This window comes from Aotus nancymaae, unplaced genomic scaffold (genome assembly GCF_030222135.1).
Source record: "Aotus nancymaae isolate 86718 unplaced genomic scaffold, 86718_ANA_hifiasm-v0.15.2.pri h1tg000040l, whole genome shotgun sequence".
NCBI lineage: Eukaryota > Metazoa > Chordata > Mammalia > Primates > Aotidae > Aotus > Aotus nancymaae.
The window spans coordinates 16,555,611-16,583,247 of NW_026988454.1; the positions used below are offsets into that span (position 1 = coordinate 16,555,611).

A 27,637-nucleotide genomic window follows, 5' to 3' on the forward strand; every position below is an offset into this window, starting at 1 on the left:
TCAATGACCAAAAACCATGAAACTATCCTAGATCTTTGAATCTAGTTGATATTTTCCTCAACTGAAGGTTCTACATGAAGGCATAATTATTTGCTCCCAATTCCTTATGTAACAAATTTGCCTTCTATTGGCGTAAAAGAAAAAAATATCTTAGAAGAAAAGGAGGCTTACTTGCATGATGTTTTAGGATTCTCTAAGTTCTGATTTTGCAGGTTCTCTCTCTTGTTTCTGCATCTCCTCCTGTGTTTGGGTTGTGATCGCTTTATCTGATTCGCTGTGTACTTTTCCTTCCTGAAATTCTACTTCCTGGGCATCTTCCTTCTCTTTTTGTTTTGGTCCATTTGTATCTGGGGACTCTTTGGTTAAGCCTCCTGAGGCATCAGTATCGGCCAGGGCTGAGTTCAGGTTTTCAGGGTCGACATCGTCACCTTGTTCATTGTCTTTGGGTTCAACGCGTGACTTCTCTATTCTTTCTGCTAACAAGGCATGACCCTCATCTTCTGGCACAGACTTTGTTCCAGCTCCATCTCCCTCTTCCTCGGATGGGAGGATGACCTCTTCCAGCTGCTGATCATTTACAGTGGAACCTTTTACCTCGACAGTCATGGTCTTTTCCGAAGCTTCACTCATGTCTTTGGAAGTATCAGAATGTGTCTGTCCCACTGCGGTTGGCTCTGACTCCTCTTTGGCTGTAAGAGTTTGTGGTTCGTCTTGTGCAGAGGCCTGAGGTTCGCTTCCTTCTTTCTCCGTTACCTGCCCAGCGTCCTGCTTGTCAGCTTTTATCAGGTGAGCTTGCGTCTGTAACTCAGACGTAAACATTTCTGTGGCTGTTTCTTCGGTACGCACAAACTGGTCAACGGCTGTCTGAATGATGTTTTGGACAAGTTTACTGCTTTCGGTCTCAAGTTCCAGAATCCCATGTTCAGGCTCTGAATCCTCCGTGATTGCTACCCTCACTCTGACCTCCGGGCAAGCAACCTGCTCATCGGCTTCATCTGACTTCCACTTCAGTGAGGTGGTTCTCTCTCCGTCCAGGTCGGAACGTAAGCTTTCTTCGGTAGGGGCAGACCCCATCCCCGGTATCGATTTGGCCTGATTCTCGGGCGCTGTGGGCACAGCATCTTCTCCTAGATGAGCAGTAAAGTCTGCGTTTTTTTCAGAGGATTTCTCTTCCAGAACTGAATGTGCACCTGCAGGCTCCAGCGTTTCACCTGTTTCTAAAATGCTGACAGTTTCTCCTAAGACCTTTTCCTCCTCTGCAGCAGCTGTTAGAATTAGTGATGCCTCAGAGCTCTGACTTTGAATTTTGGTGCACGCTGCCTCCTCTTGACCTAGGCAGGGAGGAGGGCTTCCTTCCAAACTGCTGACTTCCTTTGCCCCATCTATGACGGGCACACTCACTGTCCGGACGAGTTGCTTACTGACCTCTTCAGATATGGTAACAGCTGTTCCGTGCTCAAGTTTCTCTTCTTTCACATGAGTTGGCTCTGCTTCCATTTTCTCCCTTTCGACTTGAACTACCATCTCTCTCTCCATGGGGGAAGGAGCAGACTTCGTGTGACTCTGCAGTTCAGTAGCATCATCCTTTTGACATTCAGCTTCTCCTGTCACTTCCTCTTTAAGGGCAACTTCTGTGACCTTTTCCTGACTGACTGCTATGCCTGTGTCTATAGACACCTCCAGTCCTTCGACAAATGGTTCATCTTTGGTTTTCTCATCAGCAAACTGGCCAGCCTCTTGGGTCCCCTCCGTCTTCGACAGAACAGGTCCAGCTTCCACTGACCCCTCTTTATCTGTATGCTCTAGCGTGTCTTCCATCTTTGACTGTTCTTTAGTTTCTTCCTGGAGCACAAAACTGGAAGGTGCTGGGGGCCCCTCTGTCTGTGCAGGAACTGCCTCTGCTTCTGCGCCCCCTGACTGGGTACCAGATGCAACCTCATTCTCCTCTTGGATTTCCACAATCTTGTCTTTCTGGGTTGTGCCTAACGAGTCAAAGTCTGCTACGGGGGTGCTTCCATCGGTCTCACTGTCTGTAGGGGTTTCTGCTGAGTCAGCGGGCAGAGCCTGTTCCATTACCATCTCCTGTGATTTCCCCCCAGCTAAGGTTTCGGCTTGACACGTGGTTGCAAGCTCACTGGACTCTCTGCTCTCTGTGGCTGGAGGAGCTTTTTCAGAGCTTTCCGGGGTGGTCTGCCTCACCGTCTTCCCTTGTGTAAAAGGCTCAGTTTTCACCTCCTGAGCATCTACTTTCAAAGCTACATCCGTCTCTTTCTTCAGATCCACTGCTTCAGCATCCTCTTCAGATCTTTCTGTCTCTGCTCTCTTCCCAGGCTGAAGCGTGTCTTCCGGCCCACTGGTGCCAGGCAGCTGGGATTCCTCCTTCACTTTTTCTGCAACCGCCTGGAGGACCTCTTGAGTCCGTCTCTCTTGCTCTTCCATGTCGGGTATGCCACCTTCCACCTCCTGCACCGGGGTGGCCTCCTCTGTGGTGTCTGGGGAGTCAGTTAACTGGGAGACTGCTGACACCATTTCTGTGGTCTCTTCAGCAGCAGATGCTTCGGCTCCTTCTTCGGCACCCAATGGCCCTGCAGTTTCTGCCGCTGTCACCGCTTTGGAGGTCAATTCCACCTCACTGATGACCGTGTCACCCTGGGCCTCTCTGTTCTCTGGCAGAGGCTCAGTAACCTTGGGAGTTTCTTCTTCTGCAATGACTTCTCTTTCCAATACCTCTCCAGCTAATGGTGCGGCTTCAGGTTCTACTTGTTCAAGGGGCTCTGTCACTAAAGCAGATATCCAAGAAGGAGACCTTTCTTCATTAATGGCAGCTGCCCTGGTTCCATCAATGACAACCGCCACCACCATATGACCCTGACTGTCACTGAGCTCCTTGGACACCTCAGCGGCTGCCTGGTGCTCGGGCTGCTCTACGCTTTTCTGGGCTTGCTGTGCCTCCATTTTCTCCCTTTCTACAGCGTCATACTCTGACAGAGGGACCACGGCGGGGACATCAGAGTCATCTTCGTTGGCGCCTGCTGGCCCTGCGTCTTCAGCAGGGACTTGTTCTTGCTTCCCATCTGGCCTTTTCTTCCTTCGTCCAGGAATAAACTTCTTGATTGAGACCCAGGATTCTTCTTTCCCGGGTTCAGCATCTGGAGTGGAATGTTCTACACCAGACCCAGCTACGGAGTCTTCGTTTTTCTCTTCCAGCTTGGACTTGGATTTTTTTCTTGGCGTGACTAACCTTTTAAATGACTCCCAGGTGGAAACACCCTCCCCTTCAGTAGGGCTTCCAGCTTGCTCGGGGGATGAACAGCCCTGCCCGGGCTCATGTTCTTGGGAACCCGCGAGGGTCCCGTCTGTCCCTGTCTCTTTGTCTTTTCCAGGCTCATCTGCTTTCTGGTGGTCTCCTCCCATTGTTTTTGGCCCCCCTTCCTCATCAGAGGAGGACCCTTTCCTTGCTCTTTTCTTGGATGATCCCACACAAATCAAAGCTTCCCAAGATACTGAGGTATCCACCTTGCGCTTCGGTTCTTCTGGCTTTTGCTCTTCCACGCTCCCTTTCATTTCTTCTTGCATTTCAGAGGCCGCGCTCTCGGTGGAAGACAAGGTAGCGCTCTTGACCTTGTCCAGCTCATCTTCTTTGTCACTCTCTGAAGGCCGTCTAACACGCTTCTTGGGCGTCACCATCTTTTTGAACGATGCCCAGGGAGTGACACCTTCTCTTTTTTTCTCTCCATCGGAAGTAGCTCCTTCTTCAGCTTCCCCGTCCTGGTGCACCTCGGCTAAGCCCTTCTCCAGACACGTGATCTCCTCGGGCTCCTCGGGGGACGAGGCTGAGCTCTCGCCCTTCTGCTCCTCGTGGCTGTCCGGAGAATCGGCGGGAACCTGAGTGTGCTCCCCTGAGTCCTCGTCTCCGCCTCCTCTTTTCCCTTTCTGTTTCTTTCCAGAAAGCTTTTTTAAGCCAGTGCTGGTAAAAAGCTTCTTGAGTGGACTTCCCTGCACCTTCATTCTCTCCTGTGATGACAGCAGCTCCACCTCACTCACAAAGCCCTCGGGGGGCTTGGACAGCGCCTTCTCATCAGGACTGAGGTCAGCTCCCTGCGCAGGGTCCTCTCCGGAAACACACGTGTCTTTGAGTTTCACCAGTTCCTTGGCAGGTTCGGCTTCCTGAGGTTCTGCATTCATTTCAACCAATTCTTCAGCAGGCACCGACCCTGCCGTTTCTTCTACCTCCGTTTTCGGCTCCTCGGTTCTCTCCTCCGTGGTGCTGACGTGGACATCGGCCACAACCTCTTCCTGATGGACTTCTATTTTCTCATCAAACACTTCTGTCGCCAGCGGAGCGGGTTTTTCTTCAGAAGGTCCCTGCGAGCCACTGACCTCCTCCTCCGAGGGCAGCTCAACTTTCTCATATTCAGCTGATAACCGGGGCTCGGGGGCGCTTTCCTCTGCCTCCTGTGGCTGGGCCTGCTCGGAGGGAGCCTCTGCCTTTCCGTTTTCTTCTGTGTCTTTTCCTGGCTCTTGTTCCTTTTTCTTCTCTGAAGCTTCCAGTTCATCTTCCTTAGGCTTCCTGAAACTGGTCTTTTTTCGCCAGCCGGCCCAACCTTGAGTGAAGAATTTTTTGAAGGTTGATGCCGTTTCAGTCGTCACGGGACTCGCTGGGGACTCTGCAGACTTGCTGGGTTCTTTTTCTTGTTTCTCTTCTCCTTCCTCTTTGCATTCCTCCAAGGCTTGGCCAGCTTCGGCTGGAGGAGACATTTCTGCGTGGCTTTGCTCGTGCTTCAGGGTCTCTTCAGATTTCTCTGTGGATTGTTTGAGTTCGCTTTCTTTGGAGGCTGCTTCTCCAGCCCTCGGGCTGGGGTCCTCCTGGTCACCAGCCCCTGCTGCTCCTTCCCCTTCATCTTTTTTCACAGTGAGTAGCTGGACAGTGTCAGGCTTCTCTGTCTTATCCTTTTTCACAGTGAATTTAAAGCCGACAAACTTAAACACCTTCTTAAATCCAATATCATTAGCCTGGGACTCTGCAGGTTGTGTTAGCTCTTCCAAATTGCTTTCTGAAGAAGGAATCTGCTCGATGATTTCAGGGGTCTCCTCCTGCCCATCGTCTCTGACATCTTGATCAACTGTTAACTTAGCAGCCATCTCCTTATCAGAGTCTCTTTCGCTCACATCTTCAGAGTCTCTCTGTCCAACTATTAACAAAAAGCGGGGTGGGGAGAAGAGAAAAGATGATTACAATTCAAGAAAATCGTTTTTCTGAGACAGGGCGCCACTCTGTTGCCCAGGCTGGAGTGCAGTGGTGTGGTCTGGGTTCACTGCAGCCTCAACCTCCCAGGCTCAAGCAATCCTCCCACCTCAGCCTCCCAGGTAGCCGGGACTACAGGCACATGCCACCATGTCCAGCTAATTTTTTATTTTCTGTAGAGATGAGATCTCACTATGTGGGTCCAGGCTGGTCTCCAGCTGCTGGGGTCCAGCAATCCTCCTGCCTCAGCTTCTTAAAGTGGTGAGATTATAGGTGTGAGCCACTGTGCCCAGCCCAAGAAAATTAAATATTTTTAAAACATGACCAATTAATACTTTCTTTAATGACAGGCAATTCGAGGATAAAGTGAGATCTTATGGAGATGTGTAAATCTTTTTTTAAATATTGAGATGGAGTTTCGCTCTTGTCACCCAGGCTGGAGTGCAGTAGTGTGATCTCAGCTCACCGCAACCTCTGCCTCCTGGGTTCAAGTGACTCTTCTGCCTCAGCCTCCCAAGTAGCTGGGACTACAGACATGTGCCACCAGGCCCAGCTAGAGATTTGTAAATCTTAATAGATTAATGTCTACTTCCTTCCAATGACCTTTCAAAATTCAGGTTCAAAGAGAATCATCTACTCTCACCGTTGCCTGTTAAAGGGAAAGTTGACAAACTTAACTATCAAAAAATTAGTTACACATAAGTAGCCACGGCACCCCTAAGAGTGAGTCAACCAGATAGTGTATCTTCCATTGCAATGTAAGATGGAATCCCACATCACACCTATATTTTAAACAAGAATCCATCAAGTTTTAGATACAACTTCCCACTTAATAGGAAATATGGGGTTTGAGAAACAAGCTAAAGAACAGACAAGTATCTACACAAATCCAAGAGGGGACATGCTATGTGGTAACTGAGACTCAACAGGTCCCCAGAAGGGACCAGAGCTCTTTGGAGAAATTCCAGGCTGAGTCATAGGGTGTATGAAAAATATTTTCTTGTGACTGAAAGAAGATGCTCAAAAGCTGATAGAGGTATGTCAAAAGGACACAAGAGCTGGCTTGAAGGAGCTCCCAATGCCCAAACTTTGAAGCATAAAAAAGAATAATGGATCCTTTGTAGTCCACGAGAGTGACGATTGGGCGTTCACGAGCATGTGTGAGACTGTGCCACCCTCAAACCTTGTTACCACGATTGTGCACATCACTAATCTGACACGAAAAAGAAAGAGAATAATGACATTGATGAGTTACAGTACATTGAATGAAAAAAGAATCCATGAATCGAGAGTGATACTAAAAAATGTTAATAGGGAGCAGGGAGCACTTCCTTAAGGAAAAAAAAGTCAATAAATATAACTTCCACTTTGATCCTCAAAGTCATTATCTTTAGAATTTTAGATTTAGAAAATCACAATTTACAAGCACCATTTTAATAACTCATTTATTCAGGCCGGTGCTAAGTGCTGGGATTACAGGGTGCAGTGGCTCACGCTTGTAATCCCAGCACTTTGGGAGGCCAAGGCAGGTGGATCACAGGTCAAGAGATCGAGACCATCCTAGCCAACATGGTGAAACCTCGTCTCTACTAAAAATACAAAAAAAAAAAGCCGGGCGTGGTGGCACGCGTCTGTAGTCCCAGCTACTCGGGAGGCTGAGGCGGAAGAATCGCTTGAACCCAGGAGGTGGAGGTTGCAGTGAGCCGAGATACCGACAGAGCAAGACTCCGTCTCAAAAAAACACAAAAAACTCATTTAGTCAAGGATCACAGACTGCTAAAGCCATCGGGTAAAAGGCTGTCAGGAAACATACATTCAGAGTACCAACACACACATTACTTAATTTCACAAAAACGACCTCGACAATGGAGAAATCTGGCAGGCACCACCTTAACCAAGTGATCACATTTAACATCCTCAATAATGGGACAGATTGCATTTCGCTTCCTGATGTGAGGCACTCAGAAGGACAAGAATTCATCTACGTAGCACTCCTGACCAAAATATTTAACGGCATCTCATCTCATCATGAGGACACAACCAGACAAATCCACGATGAAGGACGTTCTGCAAAACAACTAGCCTGGCCTGAAACGTCAATGTCACGGAAAAACGAAAATCAAGCAGAAACACAAAAAGGATTGTCTGCAAGTAACTTTCAAATAGCTTGGCAGGGGGTGGTGGGGTGGGCGGATGAGGTGGCTCTCTGTAAATGGTGAATTAGGTCAAGTGTACATAAGTGTTTACTATATTTTTCCGAGTTTGTAATTTTAAAATCATCAAGGGGAAAAGTCAAGTCAATGTGATTTAATGGGGGGAGGTGGAGGGGAAAATACTGTGTTAAATTAAGAGATTTAAGGAACACAACAACCAGAGGTGCCTAGCATGATCCTGAATTGGATCAGCCAAAGGACATTTTTGGGTCTTCTTAGGAAAAACTGAATATGAGATTTGGGATTGGATGAGATGAATTTTAACTGAAATAAAAGGATAGAGATTTGACTGCAGAAAGCAGGTTACCAAACAGTATATACGATGACCCCATTCTGGCTTAAAAGCAACCATCTCTCCTTTCTCTCTCTCTCTCTCACATAACCCCCCGCCCCACCCACACACACATCCTTCACGTATGTGATCTCTGGGGGATGCGAATGTCATTTATTTTAGTTTTGCTTGTCTGAATGTTCTACTTTTCTTTTCTTTACTTTTTTTTTAATACAGAGTCTCACTCTGTCGCCCAGGCTGGAGTGCAGTGACATGACCTGGGCTCACTGCAACCTCTGTCTCCCGGATTCAAGAGATTCTCCTGCCTCAGCCTCCTGAGTAGCTGGTACTACTGGCAGGTGCCACCACACCTGGCTAATATTTGTATTTTTAGTAGAGATGGGGTTTCGCTGGTCTCAAACTCCTGACCTCAGGCGATCTGCCTGCCTCAGCCTCCCAAAGTGCTGGGATTACAGGCATGAGCCACAGCACTCAGCCTCTAATTTTCTTTTTCTTTTTTTTTTGAGATGGAGTTTTGCTCTTGTTGCCCAGGCTGGAATGCAATGGCATGCTCTCAACTCACTGCAACCTCTGTCTCCTAGGTTCAAGCAAATCTCCTCTCTCAGCCTCCTGAGTAGCTGGGACTACTGGAATGTGCCACCATGCCTGGCTAATTTTTGTATTTTTAGTAGAGATGGGGTTTCACTACATTGGCCAGGCTGGTCTCGAACTCATGACCTCAGGTGATCTGCCTGCCTCGGCCTCCCAAAGTGCTGAGATTACAGGCGTGAGCTATCACACTTGGCCTCTAATTTTCTTTTCTTCTTCTTTCTTTTTTTTTTGAGATGGAGTTTTGCTCTTGTTGCCCAGGCTGGAGTGCAAGGGCATGATCTTGGCTCACCGCAACCTTTCCCTCCTGGGTTCAAGCAATTCTCCTGCCTCAGCCTCCTGAGTAGCTGGGATTACAGGCGCGTGCCACTATGCCCAGTTAATTTTTGTGTATTTTTAGTAGAGACAGGGACCATGATGGCCAAACTGGTTTTGAACTCCTGACTTCAAGTGATCTGCCCACCTCGACCTCCCAAAGTGCTGGGATTCCAGGCGTGAGCCACCCACCCAGCCATCACAAAAGAACTTTTTGCAAACACTTCTAATGCAATGTAAGAGATGTGACTTTCTTTTTGAAAAAGTTGGATAAAATCATTAGAAATATACTAGAGAAAAAATTCCAATAACAAACCCTATTCTAGTATGATTTCACTAATATGGAATACAAACAAAAATTACATACCCTGCCAGCAAGCATATGATTAAAAACAAACATTCATCAACCTCCCTGGAATCAGAAAATGCAGAGATATGTTACTAACATAGGAGGAGAAAGCTGGTGTCACACATGCTATTTCCCCTCACTATTTTCCCTCCGCACTCAAATCTGTGTTTCCATTAGAAACACTTCTGTTTCTGTTTCATTCTGTAAGGGCTGGAATGTTTATAGTCAAAACTAGAGAGATAAAAGTTAGTGAACAAGCTGCCAGCAGGCAGAACAAAACAGCTATTGGGCTGGGCAAGGTAGCTCACGCCTGTAATCCCAGCACTTTGGAAGGCCAAGGCAGGCGGTTCACTTGAGGTCAGGAGTTCAAGACCAGCCTGGCCAACATGGTGAAACCCTGTCTCCACTAAAAATACGAAACGAAGCCAGGCGTGGTGGTGCATGCCTGTAGTCTCAGCTACTCAGGAGGTTGAGGCAGGACAATCACTTGAACCCGGGAGGTGGAGGTTGCAGTGAGCCAAGATTGCACCACTGCACTCCAGCCCGGGCAACTGCCATTGGTATCTAAGGTAGTTGTTACTGAAAAGCTATTGATAGTTCAGTATAGCTTAGGAATAATCAGATATTCTCTTTAAATAGAGTGAGATATGAGTTGAACACATAATGAAATGTATATAGAAAAACTTTAAATCATAACTGGTCAACTAGTCTATAGTCTCTTTTGACCTAAGTAATCCTAAGAGCTACAATTGTCGGAACAATCTTCTGGCACCTCTGTGCTTTGTGCTTCACCTGATTTCGGCCTCCAAGTACCCTCTGTGCTGGGGCCCTCTACACACTCCAACCTGGGAGGCCTGCTTCCTAAAATACCGCTGCTATCACAGCACCAGGCTGTCGACTCCTAATGGCTCCAGGGCCTAGAGAATATTCTGACCTACCTAGCCTGACAGGTGCCTATACCTGCACCTGCACTGTTGAGATTAGATCCCGACCCCTACACCCACGCGATCCTGTAGCCACCCATTAGGCTTGGAGTCTGCATAGAAGCCTAGACCCTACTCCTCAGTCCCTGTCTCATCACTCGGCTCCTCTCCCCATGCGGCAGCTCAAGTGTTGAGGCCTGTTGCATTCTGTTCTGCGTCCAACACTTTGCTGGCCCTCAGGCCCCCCAGTGAGGGCAACTTTGCTAAATCCTGGTGACTTTTTGAGGCCTGGGTCATCCTAGACCTGCCCTGCCGCCCACTTTCCCCGGAGACCGCAGCCACAGCCACGTCCATTCCAACCGCCCAAGCCAGAGTCTTCTGGGCAGGGTCCTCTGGTGGCGGGAAGTGGGGCCCTCCCTGAGGTATCCCTGGGACTACGGCTGTATATTAAAGTGTTTCCCTCTTACCTCCCTGTAGGAGGTAGGCTGCCAGCGCAGAGCGTTTTGGCACCTGTGTCACGGGACCCAGAACGAGGCCTTGCCTTTCTGGGGCTGGGGGCCTGGGGCAAGATCACGGGAAGCAGGCGGCTCTGCAGCCTGGGCCGGGATGCCACGGGCGCTGGCCCTTCCCGACCTGTCCCTGCGCACTGTGGTCAGCAGCGAGGCTTTCCCAAACCTGGGACGGGAAGGGAGGAGGCTGGAAAACCCACACACCCATCTCGGGCGGTCCTAAGGGATCCTTGGCCCTGGGGATTCGTTGTCCGCCATCGCCGCGGGGCAAACCGCCGCTGGGGGGCGCGCGCTACTCACAGCAGGGGTTAACCCCACCGGGGCATGCCGCGCAGTGCCCGCCAGCAGGGGCAGCCCAACAGCGGCCCGCGAGGCCCAGCACGCCCCTCCGGGCTGCCATCGCTCGCGGGAGCTGGGCCCGAGCAGCCTCCCCGCGCCCGGCGCCAGCCCTCGGCCTCCAGAAAAATTCCCCGGGGCGCTGCGCACCGCCCCAGTGGGGTCTCTTCAAACCCAAGCCCGCTGAGGCCGAAAACCATCCTGCTAACTCACTGCCAAGCCGCCGCTCAACATCCCTGACACTTAATTTCAAAAAAGGCCTCGAGTCCTGGCGCGGTGGCTCACGCCTGTAATCCCAGCACTTTGGGAGGCCCAGGAGGGCGGATCACCTGAGGTCAGGAGTTCAACACCAGCCTGGCCGACTGGTGAAACCCCGTCTCTACTAAAAATACAAAAAAAAAAAAAAAAAAAAAAAGCCGGGCACGGTGGCTTATGCCTGTAATCCTAGCACTTTGGGAGGCCCAGGCAGGTGGATCCCCTGAGGTCGGAGTTCGAGACCAGCCTGGCCAACATAGTGAAACCCCATCTCTACTTTAAAAAAAAAAAAATTAGCCGGGCGTGGTGGCTCATGTCTGTAATCCCAGCTACTCGAGAGGCTGAGGCAGGAGCATCGCTTGAACCTGGGAGGTGAAGGTTGCAGTGGGCCAAGATCTTGCCACTGCACTCCAGCCTGGGAGACAGGGCAAGACTGTCTCAAAAAAGAAAGCCAAAAAACAAAAAAACACAAACAAACAAAAAGGACCTCGACAATTGAGAAATCTGGCAGGCGCCACCTTAACCAAGTGATCAGACTTATCCTCGATAATGGAACAGATGTCATCGTGCTTCCTGATGTGAGGCACTCAGGACAAGAATTCATCTTTGTAGCACTACGATCAAAATGTGTAACGGCATCTAATCACGAGGAAACAATCAGACGAAGCCACAAGGAAGGATGTTCTGCAGCACAACCAGCCTGGCCTGAAATGTCAATGTCATGGAAGGACGAAGTCAAGCAAAAACACACAGGGGTTCTGTCCGGCAATGGCCAAGGTGTGGCAGAACCTGCTCGTGGGTTTGCCTTGGTTGTAAAGAGCTTTAAGTTCTTGAGTATTAGTACAAGAACGAGGGTATCGCTCAAGTTCCCATTACAAAGCCATCACTTACAGTCATAGAGCCTTAAGGGCTAGAAGATGGAGCTCACCTGGTCCCTCCAACTGGGACTTCAGAAATAGTCATCTGTGAGAATGCAAATGGTACAGCCACTTGGGAGGACAGTCTGCGGTTTCTTTTAATACTAAACCTGCTCTTACCATATCTGGCACTCATGGTCCTTGGTATTCACCCAAATGAGTTGAAAATCTATGTCCACACAATACATTTGCACACAGATGTTTATAGCAGCTTTATGCATAATTGCCAAAACTTGGAAGCAATCATATGTCCTTCAGTAGGTGAGAGGATAAAGTGTGGTACATCAGACAATGGAATATTATTCAGCACTAAAAAGAAATGAGTTATCAGGCCATGCAAAGACATAGAGGGAACTTAAATGTATATAACTAAGTGAAAGATGGCACTCTGAGGAGGATACACAATGTATGATTCCAACTTTATGACATTCTGAAAAAGACAAAACTATGGAGACAGTAAAAAGAGTGGTGGCTGCCAGGGGTGGGGGGAGGAAGGGATGAATACGTGAAGCACAGATGACTTTTATGGCAGTGAAGCCATTCTGTATGACGCTATAATGGTGGGTACACATCACTATGTATTGGCCCAAACCCACAGGATGTACACCACCAAGAGTGAGCCCCAATGTAAACTATGGACTTTGGGTGATAACCATGTGTCAATGTAGGTTCATTGATTGTAACGAATGACCCATTCTGGTGGGGTATGTTGACAAGGGTGGAGGGAGGCAATGCAGGTGTGGGGGTAAGGGACATAGGGGAATTCTCCCAACTCTCTACTCAGTTTTGCTGTGAACCCAAAACTGCTCTTAAAAATAATATGTTTTTGGCCGGGCGCGGTGGCTCACGCCTGTAATCCCAGCACTTTGGGAGGCCAAGGCAGGCAGATCACGAGGTCAGGAGATCGAGACCATCCTGGCTAACACGGTGAATGAAACTCCATCGCTACTAAAATGCAAAAAATTAGCTGGGCATGGTGGCACACGCCTGTAATCCCAGCTACTTGGGAAGCTGAGGCAGGAGAATCGCTTGAACCCCAGAGGTGGAGGTTGCAGTGAGCCGAGATTGCGCCACTGTACTTCAGCCTATGTGACAAAGCGAGACTCCATCTCAAAAAAAAGTCTATTTCTAAAAACAGTCATATGACTTGATCAACGTCATGAAGGTGTGTGGTATCCCAGGAAGGCCAAAGGCTGGCTGGGGAGTCCTTAGAGCAAAGGCACTAAAGGAGCAACATACACAGTCTGTCTTTTTGAAAGAAGTCAATTTCATACACTTTTAATGCATAAACATTCTTATTTTCCAGAAATCATTATAACTTTTTATAGTTCATAAGTGCCACTTATGGTAAGAACAAGTACTTCAATATGTTAGCTCCCACACTTGGTTGGAAAAACTGCTTTCTGTCTAATGTGGACAGCCATTTGAATCTATTTCAGTGTGAAAGGCAGAGTTTATTCATAGTGACAGTCATGCATCTTTTTGAAAAGTAAAGAGTGCATACATCCTACCCACCCACTCATGGATAGTGATTCAAAAGATCACCTGATGTCATTTTACAACCATCAAAATGAAGGCTGGATAAAGCAAGAATCAATGGGTGCCAAAGTGCTAAATGGAGGAGAGAGCCAGGATACTGACATGCTTATTGTTGAAAGGGAGGGAGAAAAGCCTAATTCTACAGTGGCGAAATCAGACAACACCTTAACATCAGCCTACAAGGGACCGACGGACACTGTGTGCAATACCCTAAGAAGGACCCAACACCACCTCTGCAGTATTCTGGCTAAGAATGAGTAACCTATGGCCAGGCGCAGTGGCTCATGCCTGCAATCCCAGCACTTTGGGAGGTCGACGTAGGCGGATCACCTGAAGTCAGGAGTTTGAGACCAGCCTGGCCAACATGGTGAAACCCAATTTCTACTAAAAATACAAAAATTAGCCAGGCGTGGTGGTGGGCACCTGTAATCCCAGCTACTGGAGAGGCTGAAGCAGGAGAATCGCCTGAACCTGGGAAGTAGAGATTGCAGTGAGCCGAGATTGCACCACTGCACTCCAGCCTGGGCAACAGAGAGAGACTGTCTCAGGGGAAAAAAAAAAAAAAGAGCAACCTAAATTGATTTAGCCAAAACAAACATCAAATAAGGAATGGGTGGAATGGAGAGAGAAGAACTGATGCTTTGAACATATCAAAGTCTAAGAGACAAAAGCTGTAGACATGTTCCAGATTAAAAGAAGCTAAAGAGACATGATAACACGTGATCTCTGACCCTCCGGTGGATCTTGTAATGCAAAGAGGAACGCTTTAAAATGGACATAATTAGATTAACTGACAAAATTAGAAGCAGATTATAGGAAAGTTCTGTAATAATGTAAATGTATGATATTGACAACTATCAATAACTGTACCATGGTTATGAGAGGGAATATCCCTAATCTTGGAAAATACACACAAATATTTAGGGGTAAAGGACCATGATGTATGTAATTTACCTTCAGATGCTTCCCTAATTTTTTCTTTTTTCTTTTTCTTTTTCTTTTTTTTTTTTTGAGACAAGGTGTCTCTCTATTGCCCAGGTAGGAGTATCATGGCGTGATCTTGGCTAACTGCAGTCTCCACTTCCGGGCTCAAGTGATTCTCCAGCCTCAGCCTCCTGAGTAGCTGAGACTACGGGCGTGAGCTACCAACGCCTAGCTAATTTTTGTATTTTTAGTAGAGACAGGGTTTTCTCATGTTGGCTAGGCTGGTCTTGAACTCCTGAGTTCAAAGCAATCTGCTTCAGCCTCCCAAAGTGCTGGGATTACAGGCACGAGCCACCGCATGATTCCAGCCTGAAGTTACCATTAAAAAAAAAAAATCACTTGGAAGAATGCACTCGGAATTTCAGATAACCATTAAAACTTATAGAAACAACAAAACGAGAAGTGATTACTTACCTGATCTGATTTTAAAGGAGGACATCAGATATTCACTTCATATTACATACCACGATATAAATTTTATCTGTGTATTAAACAACAGGAAAACGACTTAACTTTCCCCCACCAAAGAGAGAAAACGAATTCAGGCAGAGGGGAAGAAAATTAAAAGAGCAGAAGTACTGGGGACAGACTGGTGTTTAAATTTTCGCTGTACCACTTGCTAGCACTGGGCCCTTGTGGAAGTTTCTTAGCATCTCTGTTGTTAGACATTTCTCAAAAGAAGGCACAGCAGTGGCAAAGAAACATGAAAAAATTCTCAACATCACTAATTATCAGGGAGGTGCGAATTAAAACCACAATCTTGCACCAGTCAGAATGGCTTTTATTTATTTATTAATTTATTTATTTAGAGACAGTCTCGCTCTGTCTCCCAGGCTGGAGTGCAATGGTGCCATCTTGGCTCACTGCAACCTCTGCCTCCTGGGTTCAAGCAATTCCATCTCAGCCCCCCGAGTAGCTCGGACTACAGGCGCATGCTACCACACCTGGCTAATTTTTATATTTTTAGTAGAGACAGGATTTCACCAGTTCAGGCTGGTCTTGAACTCTTGACCTCAGGTGATCCACCTGCCTTAGCCTCCTAAAGTGCTGGGATTATAGACATGAGCCACCTCGCCTAGCCAGAATGGCTGTTATTAAAAAGTCGGAAAAACAACAGATGTTGGCATAGATGTGGAGGAAAGGGAAAATTTATACATTGCCAGTGGGAATGTAAATTAGTAAGAGAGCTACAGAAAACAATATGGAGATTTCTCAAGGGACAAAAAATAGAACTACCATTCCACACAGCAATCCCACTATCTGGCATCTATACAAGAGAAACAAAATCAATTTATCAAAAAGATGTCTGCACTTATATGTTTCTTCCAGCACTATTCACACTAGCAAACTCATGGAATCTACCCAAGTGTCCATCAAGCTTGACTGGATAAAGAAAATGTAATCCATATACACCATAGAATACTATGCAGCCATAAAAAAGAATGAAATCATGTCCTTTGCAGCAACATGCATGGATCTGGAGGCCATTATCCTAAGTAAAATAACTCAGAAACAGAATAAAATGCTGCATATTCTCATAAATGGTGGCTGAACAATGAGTACACAGGGACATAAAGATGGAAATAATAGACATTGGGGACTCTAAAAGGGAGGGAGGGTGAAAGGGAAGTGAGGGTTTAAAAATAGTATTGAGTACAATGTTCACCACTTGGGTGATGGGTACACTAGAGTCCAAACCTCGCCATTCTGCAATAGATCCATGTAACAAACCTATACATGTATCCTCTGAATCTAAAATAAAAATTAGGCAAGGCACAGTGGCTCACAGCTGTAATCCCAGCACTCTGGGAGGCCGAGGCAGGAGGATCACTTTGGAGTCAGGAGTTTGAGACCAGCTTTGGGTAACACGGTCAAACCCCATCGCTACTAAAAAATACAAAAGTTAGCCAGATGTGGTGCTGCATGCTGGTAATCCCAGTTACTTGGGAGGCTGAGGCAGGAGGATTACTTGAACCTGGGAGATGGAGGTTTCAGTGAGCTGAGATCGTGCCACTGCACTCTAGCCTGGATGACAGAGTGAGTCCCCATTTCAAAAAAATAAAATATAATACAGTAAAATAAAAATAAAAATAAAATCTCTGTTCTAGTGTCCTCACCTATAAGTCACTACCAGTATTTCCCATGAAGGCTGGTTATGAGGATGAAGTATCAGTTGGCTTTCTATAAAAATAATAAAAACTTTAATGGTTTTTTGCTTGTTTTCTTCAGAACAGAACGACTTATTTTTCATTACTTTTTGCCAAGTCCAAATATAATCAAATTGTAGAAGACTTTACAATAGAGAACAGGGAAAATTTCTCATAAGGACAACATCCAGAGATAATCACTATTTATGTTGTTTTCTGAATAAAGTCTTCAAAACTAAGGCTTGATGGCTGCACAATTTGTTTTTCTGTCCCCATGGTTAGATAATGTCCAATCTTCGCCATCACGCTTTGTCACAATTTCCGAGTGTAAAATCATTGTCTAAATGCCTGAATAAGTTTTGGACAGAAGAGGGCAGTATTGTACAGCTCTCAGCTCTGCTGAACCAGAACGCTCTTGATTTTCAGGACCAGAAGTTACCGAAAATCACCAATACAAAAAGTTGAGATGCACTTTCTTTTTTTTTGAGATGGAGTCTTGCTCTGTCACCCAGTCTAGAGTGCAGTGGTGTGATCTGGAATCACTGCAACCTTCGCCTCCTGGGTTCAAGGGATTCTCCTGCTTCAGCCTCCCCTGTAGCTGGGACCATAGGCGCACGCCACCACCACCAGCTAATTTTTGTATTTTTAGTAGAGCCGGAGTTTCACTATGTTGGTCAGGCTGGTCTCAAACTCCTGATCTCCAGTGATCTGCTCGCCTCAGCCTCCCAAAGTGCTGGGATTACAGGCGTGAGCCACTACGCCCAGCCTGAGAAAGTATTTTCACATGTTCTCGGCATGCTGGTTCTGAATGAGTTAAAGATCGTAGCTTACTTAGTGAGCACAGCACCAGGCTGGTAAATGCATTATCATTATAAAACAGCTTAAAAGATGTGGGGGCGGCAGGCAGGAGAGGCTCAGACCAGAGGCTCAACCCACCTCCACCGCTGGGAGTGAAGGGAGTAAGTGATTGATAAGAGGCCTCTGAAAATAATGGAGGGGGCCTCCAGGACCGGCAGCCAGTGCTCGCCAGTGCAGACCTGGCACGGTGGAATCCATTCACAACGACACTTCATCACTGCCTTCCGTTAATGCGCCTTTTTCTATTTGGAGACGGAGTCTCGCTCTGTCGCCAGGCTGGCGTGCAATGGCGCGATCTCAGCTCACTGAACCTGCGCTTCCCGGGTTCAAGCGATTCTCCTGCCTCAGCCTCCCGAGTAGCTGGGACTACAGGCGGGCGTGACCACGCCCACCTAATTTTTGTGTTTTTAGTAGAGACAGGATTTCACCATGTTGGCCAGAATGGTCTCAATCTCTTGACCTCGTCATCTGCCCTCCTCAGCCTCTCAAAGTGCTGGGATTATAGGCGTGAGCCACTGTGTCTGGCCTAGCACGCTTTTAATTTATGACTTCGAAACTCCTACGGAATTTTCATTTGCCTTAAATTTGTCCAACTGGCTACAAAGAGGAAAATCAAAAAGCCTGATCTTTGATTCGGGATCACTGATATGGGGATGAACTTTCTGAAGTTCATAAAAGCCCCCAAAACCTCCTTCCATAGACACAACTGACTTTGCAGTGGCCTTTCCACACAATGTATAATTTAACTCAAGTGTGATTGAATGATCCCGACATTTTGAAAAACACTGCTATCCACCCGAGTCTCTCAGATGCCCAGAAAGTCCAGTCACGGTGCTCACATACTCCTGGTGCTGAGGTTCAGCTAGAAATGACTCCAACATCCCACTAGGTCACAAAGATGGCCAAACTGTTAAAGGGAATGGTCGGTGTGTCCCCCGTAGAAGCCTCTGGAGCCCGAGTTCACAGGCACCTCTGTCTCTGTACTGTCCTGCCAGTCACGGGTCTTCTCCCACCCTGTAGACACTTCAAAGGGCAGGAAAAAGACTAATCTTCCAACAGGCTACAAACTCATATGTGGTACATGTCTAGTATTGACAGGTCTTTCAACATCAACCATTAGTGAAAACACCACCATAGACGCCTTGTTTCTCAAGAGACTATCACTACAGAAACCAAATATTTCTATGCCTTTCTTCTGGGTGGAGACACCAATCACATGCTTGTGTGAGACAGGGTCAATCTGCTGAAAACATTAATTGGAAAAGAAAATAAAAATTTTTTTTTGAGACAGAGTCTTGCTCTGTTGCCCAGGCTGGAGCACAGTGGCACAGTCTTGGCTCACTGCAACCTCTGCCTCCTGAGTTCAAGCGATTCTCCTGCCTCAGCCTCCTGAGGAGCTGGGACTACAGGTGCCCGCCACCACGCCTGGCTAATTTCTGTATTTTTAGTAGAGATGGGGTTTCACCATCTTGGCCAAGCTGGTCTCGAACTCCTGACCTCATGATCCGTCCACCTCGGCCTCCCAAAGTGCTGGGATTATAGGCATGAGCCACTGCCCTCGGCATGAGAAAAGATAATTTTAAAGAAGATGTAGAAAGAGCTTTCTTTCACTTAATTTTCTGAATATACCAGAAGGAAGGATCTCTGCCTGGATATAGAGCATATAAGACGCAGGGCTGGACATGCTACTCAGTAGGGTCCCAGCTACTCGGGAGGCCGAGGCGGGAGGATCCTTGAGCCCAGGAGTTCCAGGCTGCAGCAAGCTATGATCATGCTACTGTACTCCAGCCAGGCTACAGAGATCCCGTCTCCTAAAAACAAAACTTTTACAAAGATGCAGCAAAAATAAAGGCTGGATGTGGATGAAGCTACTTCATGCTACAACTTCAGGAAAGAAAAATAATTTGAAGTAATCACTGCCAAGAACTTGGGTAAGCTTTTTGCTTTATGTTTATCTAAGATAAATGAAAGTTACCTTAACTATTAAGTGTGAAAAGTAAAACAGAGAAGAAAAGATATGGAATGAACACCTCTCACCCTATTTTTAAGAGTATAAACTATCCTCAAATACTACATTGTAAAAAAAATTATAACACATCTTTAATAATAACAAACTAGATGCTTTTTAATATTTTAAACAGCTTTGTCATAACAAGCCCTTTTGAGGTTAAAAAAAAAAAAAGTCCTGGCCGGGCATGGTGGCTCACACCTGTAATCCCAGCACTTTGGGAGGCCGAGGTGGGCGGATCACCTGAGGTCGGGAGTTAGAGACCAGCCTGACCAACATGGGGAAACCCCCATCTCTACTAAAAATACAAAATTATCTGGGCATGGTGGCACATGTCTGTAATCACAGCTACTCGTGAGGCTGAGGCAGGAGAATCTCTTGAACCCGGGAGGCGGAGGTTGCAGTGAGCCGAGATCACACCATTGCACTCCAGCCTGGGCGACAAGAGCAAAAGTCCATCTCAAAAAAAAAAAGTCCTATGGAATATTAATGGAGTCAAATAAATGTGAAAATGAAAATATATGAAAAGTTGCATCTTTAATGATGTAGTAAGAAACCAAAACTTGAAATCATTTCATGTACAAAAATCTTACTTTGGCCAAGAATTACTGAAGTGTTTCACATTGAGGTGTTACCTGCTATTAACCCAGGTTTATCTTGATAAATGTTCTGTGAATCTCAATTTATAAAATCAGTCTCCAGGTCTTATAATGTGTATGTGCAAATATACATTTTCCTTCCAAAGACATCCATAATCTCCCCACCCCCAAAGCTGCAAAGGCTCTGTGATCCCAAGAAGGGCTGAGCTACAGTGGTCCCTGCTGGCTGTGTGCTCCCCGCCCCCCAAACTCCACATGATGTAGACACAGCCTGTGTGTTCAAAACCTGGAGCATCACCTTTCTTTTCTCACTTTTCCAAATACTTAGAGATTAAGAGATAAAGTATAACTTGTTTTCTTTTACTTTAGAGGCTTAAAAGACAAAAAAAAAAAAAAAAAACCCTTAGGCCGGCCCAGGTGGGTGGATCACCTGAGGTCAGGAGTTTGAGACCAGCCTGACCAACAAGGTGAAACCCTGTCTCTACTAAAAATACAAAAATTAGCCTGGTGTGGTTGGCAGGAGCCTGTAGTCCCAGCTACTCAGGAAGCTGAGACAGAATTGCTTGAACCTGGGAGCTGGACGTTGCAGTGAGCCGAGATCGTGCCACTGCACTCCAGTCTAGGCAAGAAAGCGAGACTCTGTCTCAAAAGAAAAAAAAAAGAAACCTTTAAAGGAATATGCTGATTATATATTATTAAATGTTAATGTTTTTATCCCAAACTTAGCTATCAGGTTTCAGTGACACCCACCACCAACATTTTTGGTAGAGAAAAAGAAGTGAGAAATTGCAGAAACGGCGTGTTCATTTCTCAGGCTCCCTGTCCTCAGGCACATCAGGACGGCTTACATGACATCTGGAACTAGTTAACTTTCCCCAAGATTCGCAGCACTGTCCTGGAATTTTTCTAGGAATTCTCTGCATTCTAAATGCACCCCCATATGCTACACACCCAACTTCCCTTGTTCTAAAGCTCATAAACTACACAGCATCCAAGTGGAGATATACTCAAATTCAGAGAAGCAAAAATGCCACACAGAAGCATACAGGTGACATCATCATTGGACCTGTTTTTTTTTTGGGTGGTGGGGTAGGGATAGGGTCTTGCTCTGTCTTCCAGTCTGGAATGCAGTGGCGCAAGTGATCCTCCCACCTCAGCTTCTCAAGTAACTGGGACTACAGGCACACACCACCATGCCCAGCTATGTTTTTAATTTTTTATAGAGAGGAGGTCTCCTCTATGTAGACCATGCTGGTCTCAAACTCTCTGGACTCAAGTGATCCACTTGCCTCGGCCTTCCAAAGTGTTGGCATTACAGGAATAAGCTACCGTGCCCAACCCCATCCCTGGTCTTGATATTGATGTTTTATGATCCCTTAAACATCTGGGCAGGCATGTAAGAATGTGGACGTCGCTAAACAAATATTAGCATCTTCACAACAAGAAAGAGGTCTTTTGCAAGGTACTCTACCATTAGGCTCTTACTAGCTGTGAAACCTTGGGTAATTACTAAATCATGAGAAGCTTACTTTCATGATAGAAACGGGGTTACACAACCACTTTTTGCAGGAATATTGTGAGGAATAAATGATACTGTCCACAAAGTGCTGAACAACACCTGCTAGACTAGGCGCTCAGGAAGTGGTAGTTACTAATCTAGCAGTTGTGAAAGTATCAATTTCATGTCTCCAAAGTCTTTTGACAAGGAATCTGTCTACATAGCAGATGTGAAATAGCCATGTGCAAGGTATTTTTTTCTCTTGTAAAAATTATCTGCATAGGGAAGTGCATTATAAATAATCTAGAACGTGAATGTTGGAGGATTGATTCTTCCCCAGTTTCTACTTTAAAGAATAATGTCCCTATTTCTCATGATACTCTACAGTTTGCAAAATATCAGTATTATCAGTTTCAGTAATTTGGGTGACTTAGAGAAAATAGAAAGATGATACTTGCTTAATTCAAAAGCATTTTTTTTAGCCGGGTGTGGTGGCTCATGCCTTTAATCCCAGACTTTGGGAGGCTGAGGCAGGTGAATCACCTGAGGTCAGGAGTTCAAGACCAGCCTGGCCAACATGGTAATACCCTATCTCTACTACAAATACAAAAATTAGCTGGGTGTGGTGGTGAGTGCCTGTAATCCCAGTAACTCGGGAGGCCGAGACAGGGAGAATTGCTTGAACCCAGGAGGTAGAGGTTGCAGTGGACTGAGAGTGCGCCACTGCACTCCAGCCTGGGTGATAGAGTGAGTCTCTGCCTCAAAAAAATAAGGAAAAAAAGCATTTTTTTTTTTTTTTTTGCTGGCATGCCATTACCATGTGAGTGGGGAAGGGGATGATCATCATCATGTCACATCACTTATTTCTTGTTTCCAAGCTAACTTATTGCAAATGGGATGTGAGAGAAAGAGACCCCAAGAATGGCAACAGTATGAAATGTGAACAAGCAATCATTTCATCATTCAATTTCCACTGCATTCATTTTAGTGGTTTGTGTAAACCGGATTGTGTGTGTGTAAGTGTGTGGTGGGGGAATAATAGTATTAAGGGACAGCTTTTCCCTACTTTCAGAAATGCAAACTCGTTCCTAAATAGTTACTACAAAATGCCATCAGTCCTGTTAATGAATTGTAAAGTTTAAACACACGCCTCCGAAGGTAACATAGTACTAAAGAGAAACACAATTATCTTCCATAGTATTTAAATGAGTAATCTCAAAGATGCAAGAGACTTTTAGTATTTCATTAAACCTTACTGTCAACTTTTAAAGCCCTCATGGCTTTTCAAGAATCTGAGCAACTATTTAAAGACAACGATCATGAATCTTCCCCATCAGAATAACTTGCAGAGGAAAAAAACAAATGACAGCTGAAACTCCTTTTCATTTTTACTTCTTCCTCTACTAAGGTTTTTTGCTGTTAAATTTTTGGAGTTAAGATTTTCTGTACACTTTCTTATTACCAGGAAAAAGTGCAAGATTTTGCCACATCCTCCACACCCACATTGTGAGAAAAGTAAATTCAGTTAACAATAGGGCCAATTACCTGATTTTGCCTTAAAAATTAGTCCTTCCAACTATTTCCATTCATTTGTCATTCCACTGGGATTATCTGAGCCAACTCCTCAAAGACCCCTCAAGTGCTCCAAGTTTATTAACCTTTAATTACTGCTAAAACGACCACCTTCTTTTACCATAAGAATCTCAGTTTGATTTGCAGTAGAAAATAATAATAATAATAATAAAAAAGAATCTCAGTATGCGACTAATCGACTAGTGAATATAATAAAAATCATATTATACTCAAAAGGTACTCAGAAAAGTCATGATCTCAGAAGCACCACCCCCAGCTGTGACTCCATACAATACACATTTGCATATTTCATTCATAGAAAAATTAACCTGTGGAAAAATGGAGATTTTTGTGTTTGAAATTTTTTCATTTTGTACAGCCTATTTATTAATAGTTTCTAGATATGGCATAAACTTTCAAGCTAGGTAAATGGCAGAAAGGTTAGCCAAGTCAACGTGGGGAGTGAATTTTAAGGAAATCTCAAAGTAAACAAGCTAATCTATAGGAAGTGAGAGACACTCAGTTTTGCTAAAGTTTCACATTCTTTTAAAATTCCACAGGAGCGCAAGGCTTTGCAGGAGCAGTTGCATTGAGAAAATTTTAAGTCCTAGAAATTCTATAGTTGCTTTTTTTTAAAATGTAGATTTGGCAGCAATAATCTCAAATATTTAAAGAAGTGCTGTTTCTACAAAGTTAAATTAGCAAATGGAGTTTAATTTTCTTGATGGGAGGAAGCGAAAACTCGCAGGTTAGGGCACGGTATGATGGCATAAGACTATCAAATGTTAAGTTAGAAGAGCTGTAAGAGCATTCTAAAAGTTTGATGCGTGTAAGTTATTTGCTAAAAGTAGGTATTGAATATTATAATTCCTACTCATGGCCAGATTCCTAGAAAGTAAGCTAAAGAAACATACATTTTTTTTTTAACTATTCATTGCCTAAATGGTGTTGCTTGCTAGTCACCAATTTTATAATAACGATGCCTTTATTAAAACCACCACTTAAACCAGAGCTAAATGTTAACTCCCTAAACCACCAAGTGTATCTTTATTCAAAGTTCCTAATAAACCAGTCAAAATGCAAACACTTGTTATTTCCCCAGAAGAAGAATGTATTTTTGGTTGATGACTACGGCGGGAGATTAAGCTTTCACAACCTATTTCCAAATTCACACGCATCTGACATATTTCTAACCAGTCGCCTGCTCCTTTTCCTCCCCACATCCTCTCTCCCTAAGGGGAAAGGTACAACCCCTCACAAAATACACTCACAGTCTCCCCTAGGCACAGTCAAGAAGATTCCAGCTCAGCCAAAAATGAAACGCTGAGGTTGTTTGATTCTTGCTGAGCTCAAGAGAGAATGCTCTTCTGATGAAAAAGTCAGCACGCGGAGAGAAATAAACGCCAACAACGGTCCAGCCACTGACCTCCGGGCTCCCCACCAAACGCTCATCATTCGGCGGAATGAAAAGCCGTTTCCTCGCCCCGCGCCTGCCGTCGGAAGACAAAGGCGACCTGGCTGGTGCATTACCTGTGATGGTGATGGTCCCCAGCATAGTTTAAGGAGCGCTACCGCACAGGAGACGAGCTGAGCGGGTCCCTGCCCTCCCCGGCAGACGCCTCCTCTCCTTCCCGCCAGCCCCGGGTGGTCTCGATGGGATGAGAGAGGACCGAGCGCCCAGCCGGCCCTGGAGGATCGGGGAGAACCCGAGGTGCCCTCGGAGCTGCCGCTGCGAAAAGCGGAGCGCAGATGCGTTTCCCCAGCCAATTATAGGAGGACCGCCGCCCCCGACCCACGCCCCCACCCAACCACCCACCCGCGCGCTGGCCCCTCCCTCGCTGCGCTCCAGGACTTCGGGAGCGCAAACTTCCCGCCCCCGGCTGCACAGGCGGGGGTCACGTGCTTCATCCCAAAGCCCTCCCCCGAGCTGGGCTCTGGGCGCGCTGAGCAGCTCTGCAGAGTCCCGGGAGGGTTTGAAGGGTGCTGGGCAAGAGTTCGAGGCTAGATCCGCGGCACTGGGTCTAAACGGTGACTTCCTTTCTGTCACCGATTTGCTAATGCTTCTGTATCTCAGCTTTTTAAATAATTTCAAGGAAATAGCCACACAGACATTGCATTCTCCCTTCGTTTTTAAGACTGCATTCTGCATCCTTACATTTGTTCAAAGGTTGGTGTGGTGCAAAACACCGTCCCTTCTTGGCATCCGTAGCATTTTATATTTTCACCGTCTGTGTCTTACACATAGACACACGCCGCACTGATCTGAGGATTGGCAACTCGGTAGTGCTGTTTCCTGAACTCTTTCTTTCTTTCTTTTCTTTCTTTCTTTTTTTTTTTTTTGAGAAGGGCTGTTAGGAGCGAACTGTCTTCAACACTTGACCAAGACAACTTTTAAAAAGCAGACTTGAGACCGGGCGCGATGGCTTACGCCTGTAATCCCACCACTCTGGGAGGCCCAGGCGGTTGGATCACCTGATGTCAGGAGTTCAAGACATGCCTGACCAACATGGTGAAACCCTGTGTCTACTAAAAATACAAAAATTAGCTGGGCGTGGTGGCAGGCGCCTGTAGTCCTGGCTACTCGGGAGGCCAAGGCAAGAGAATCGCTTGAACCTGGGAGGTGGAGGTTGCAGTGAGCCGAGATCGCGCCATTGCACTCCAGCCTGGCTACAGAGCAAGTCCTGTCTCCAAAAAGAAGCAGACTTGAGCATGAAGTCTTTTCTAAATGGCAGAAGTTAATCTTTTAGATCAAACTATGCCATATTCCAATCTTTAGACGCGATCACATCACATCTCTAATATGCAAGCGCACAACTCAGAAATCAAAGCCTATGTTAAAAGTTCAGATTTCAGGCAGCCCTAGAATACTTCACTTCTTTCTCATCGAAGCTTCAGATTTGTTCAAAGACACGAGTGATGAATGAGTTGGTGTGCTCTCACAATTTTAATACACTTTTTTTGTAGGCCAATTTTTTGTTAGGGTAGGTCCATCAGGTCCCCTGGGTTTGTCCCCATCTTTCATCATTTTCCTATTTATCACTTCATGCCTTCCCTGCCTGCCTGACCCCGTTAACACCAGCTCTTCACCTACGCAAACAAAAAGAAAAGTTTTACTACTGCACTTCTCTTCAGAGAATGAAGATTTTGTTCATGACTGCTTGGGGCAGGGAGGAGGAAGGGGAGCCTCGGCGTGGACCACAGTGGGCACAGCAAAGAGAAGGGTGGGCGAGGAACAGGAGAATTGGAAAAATTGAAGAAGTCCAGGAGAGCTGGGGGGCATGGCACGTAGTTGCGCCTTTTGGGCACCAGGGGGCGCGATGCACCACACTGGGGTCCAGAGTGAGCGGCTTGAAGGCCGCTTCCTTGCTGGCAAACGAACCTTGTTTAAAAAAATCAGCTTCAGCCTCTCCAAAAACCTGGCTTCAGTTTCATATCCCGGCAAATACCCGGCCTGGCAGGAACAGGGAGTGATGGGCCTTGTCCTGACTCAGTAAGATATTGCCTGGAAGCTGCCTCCCAGACCCAGCCACTAAGCAGCTTCCTAACCTTTTATCTTCTCTAGAGAAGTCTCAACTCTGGTTCACAAATTGCTCCAATAGTAATGATGAGTCTGGTGTGTGAGAAATGCTCCTGGTACTGACCATCCCTCTGGAGTCCACAGAGGCAACGGGGCAGGCAGCTCCGCCATTCCTCTCCTCCCAATCCCAGCCCCAGAGGGTCTCGGCTGTGCAGATCATGGATAAAGATGACTTGGGACGTTGCATCAGGGTCTACATTAATAAGTCCCTTCCCCAGAGATGCCCCAGGAGCCGTGGGTGATCTGGGATCTGAGGGCTCAGCTCTGCATCATTTCTCAGCACTAGCGGCTGGGGACCCACAGGGCTATCATCTGGTGCCACTTCTGAAATCAAGTCTGCCCTTGCACAGCTAAACGAATCTCCAGCTCCTCTCCTTTCTATCAGCCCAAATTCTAACAATGGACAAGCAACAGCTATTCCACCGAGCTGGATAAGAAAAAAAATTAAAAACACACAAAACGTCACTAGTTACACATAAACAACACTTTCAAAGGTCACTGTACTGCTGTTCAATGTTGGCACTTAAACATTTCTTTTTATGACATTCATGAAGACACTAACACATCTGATTTTATATATATATATATATATATATATATATATATATATATATATATATTTATTTATTTAACTCAGAGTCTCACTCTTGTTGTCCAGGCTGGAGTGTAATGACACAATCTCAGTTCACTGCAACCTCTGCCTCCCAGGTTCAAGTGATTCTCTTGCCTCAGCCTACCCAGTAGCTGGGATTACAGGTGCCTGCCACCACACCCAGCTAATTTTTGTATTTTTAGTAGAGACCGGGTTTCACCGTGTTGTCCAGGCTGTGTCCAACTCCTGACCTCAGGTGATCTGCCCACCTCAGCCTCCCAAAGTGCTGGGATTACAGGCGTAAGCCACTGCATCCGGGCT

At 46.1% G+C, this 27,637-nt stretch overlaps 1 protein-coding gene and 1 non-coding gene across 3 annotated transcripts in view; one reads left to right on the top strand and one right to left on the bottom strand.

The window, feature by feature from the left end:
- The window catches only part of AKAP12 (A-kinase anchoring protein 12), a 117,847-nt gene that overhangs the window by 2,569 nt on the left and 87,641 nt on the right, over positions 1 to 27,637 (bottom strand). The window contains exons 1-2 of one of the 2 annotated variants that reach the window (XM_012452280.2): positions 24,678 to 24,813; positions 172 to 5,192 (exon numbers count right to left, since the gene is read on the bottom strand). In XM_012452280.2, the coding sequence (XP_012307703.2) occupies positions 184 to 5,192; positions 24,678 to 24,702 (5,034 nt within the window). In that variant the 5' untranslated portion in view covers positions 24,703 to 24,813 and the 3' untranslated portion in view covers positions 172 to 183. Of the gene's footprint in view, positions 1 to 171; positions 5,193 to 24,677; positions 24,814 to 27,637 lie in introns of those variants that run through there. The other variant, XM_064360572.1, reaches the window with a different exon arrangement.
- LOC135268602 (small nucleolar RNA U13) lies at positions 6,359 to 6,464 on the top strand. Its single transcript, XR_010336905.1, has one exon. It is a non-coding gene; the product is annotated as a small nucleolar RNA U13 (small nucleolar RNA).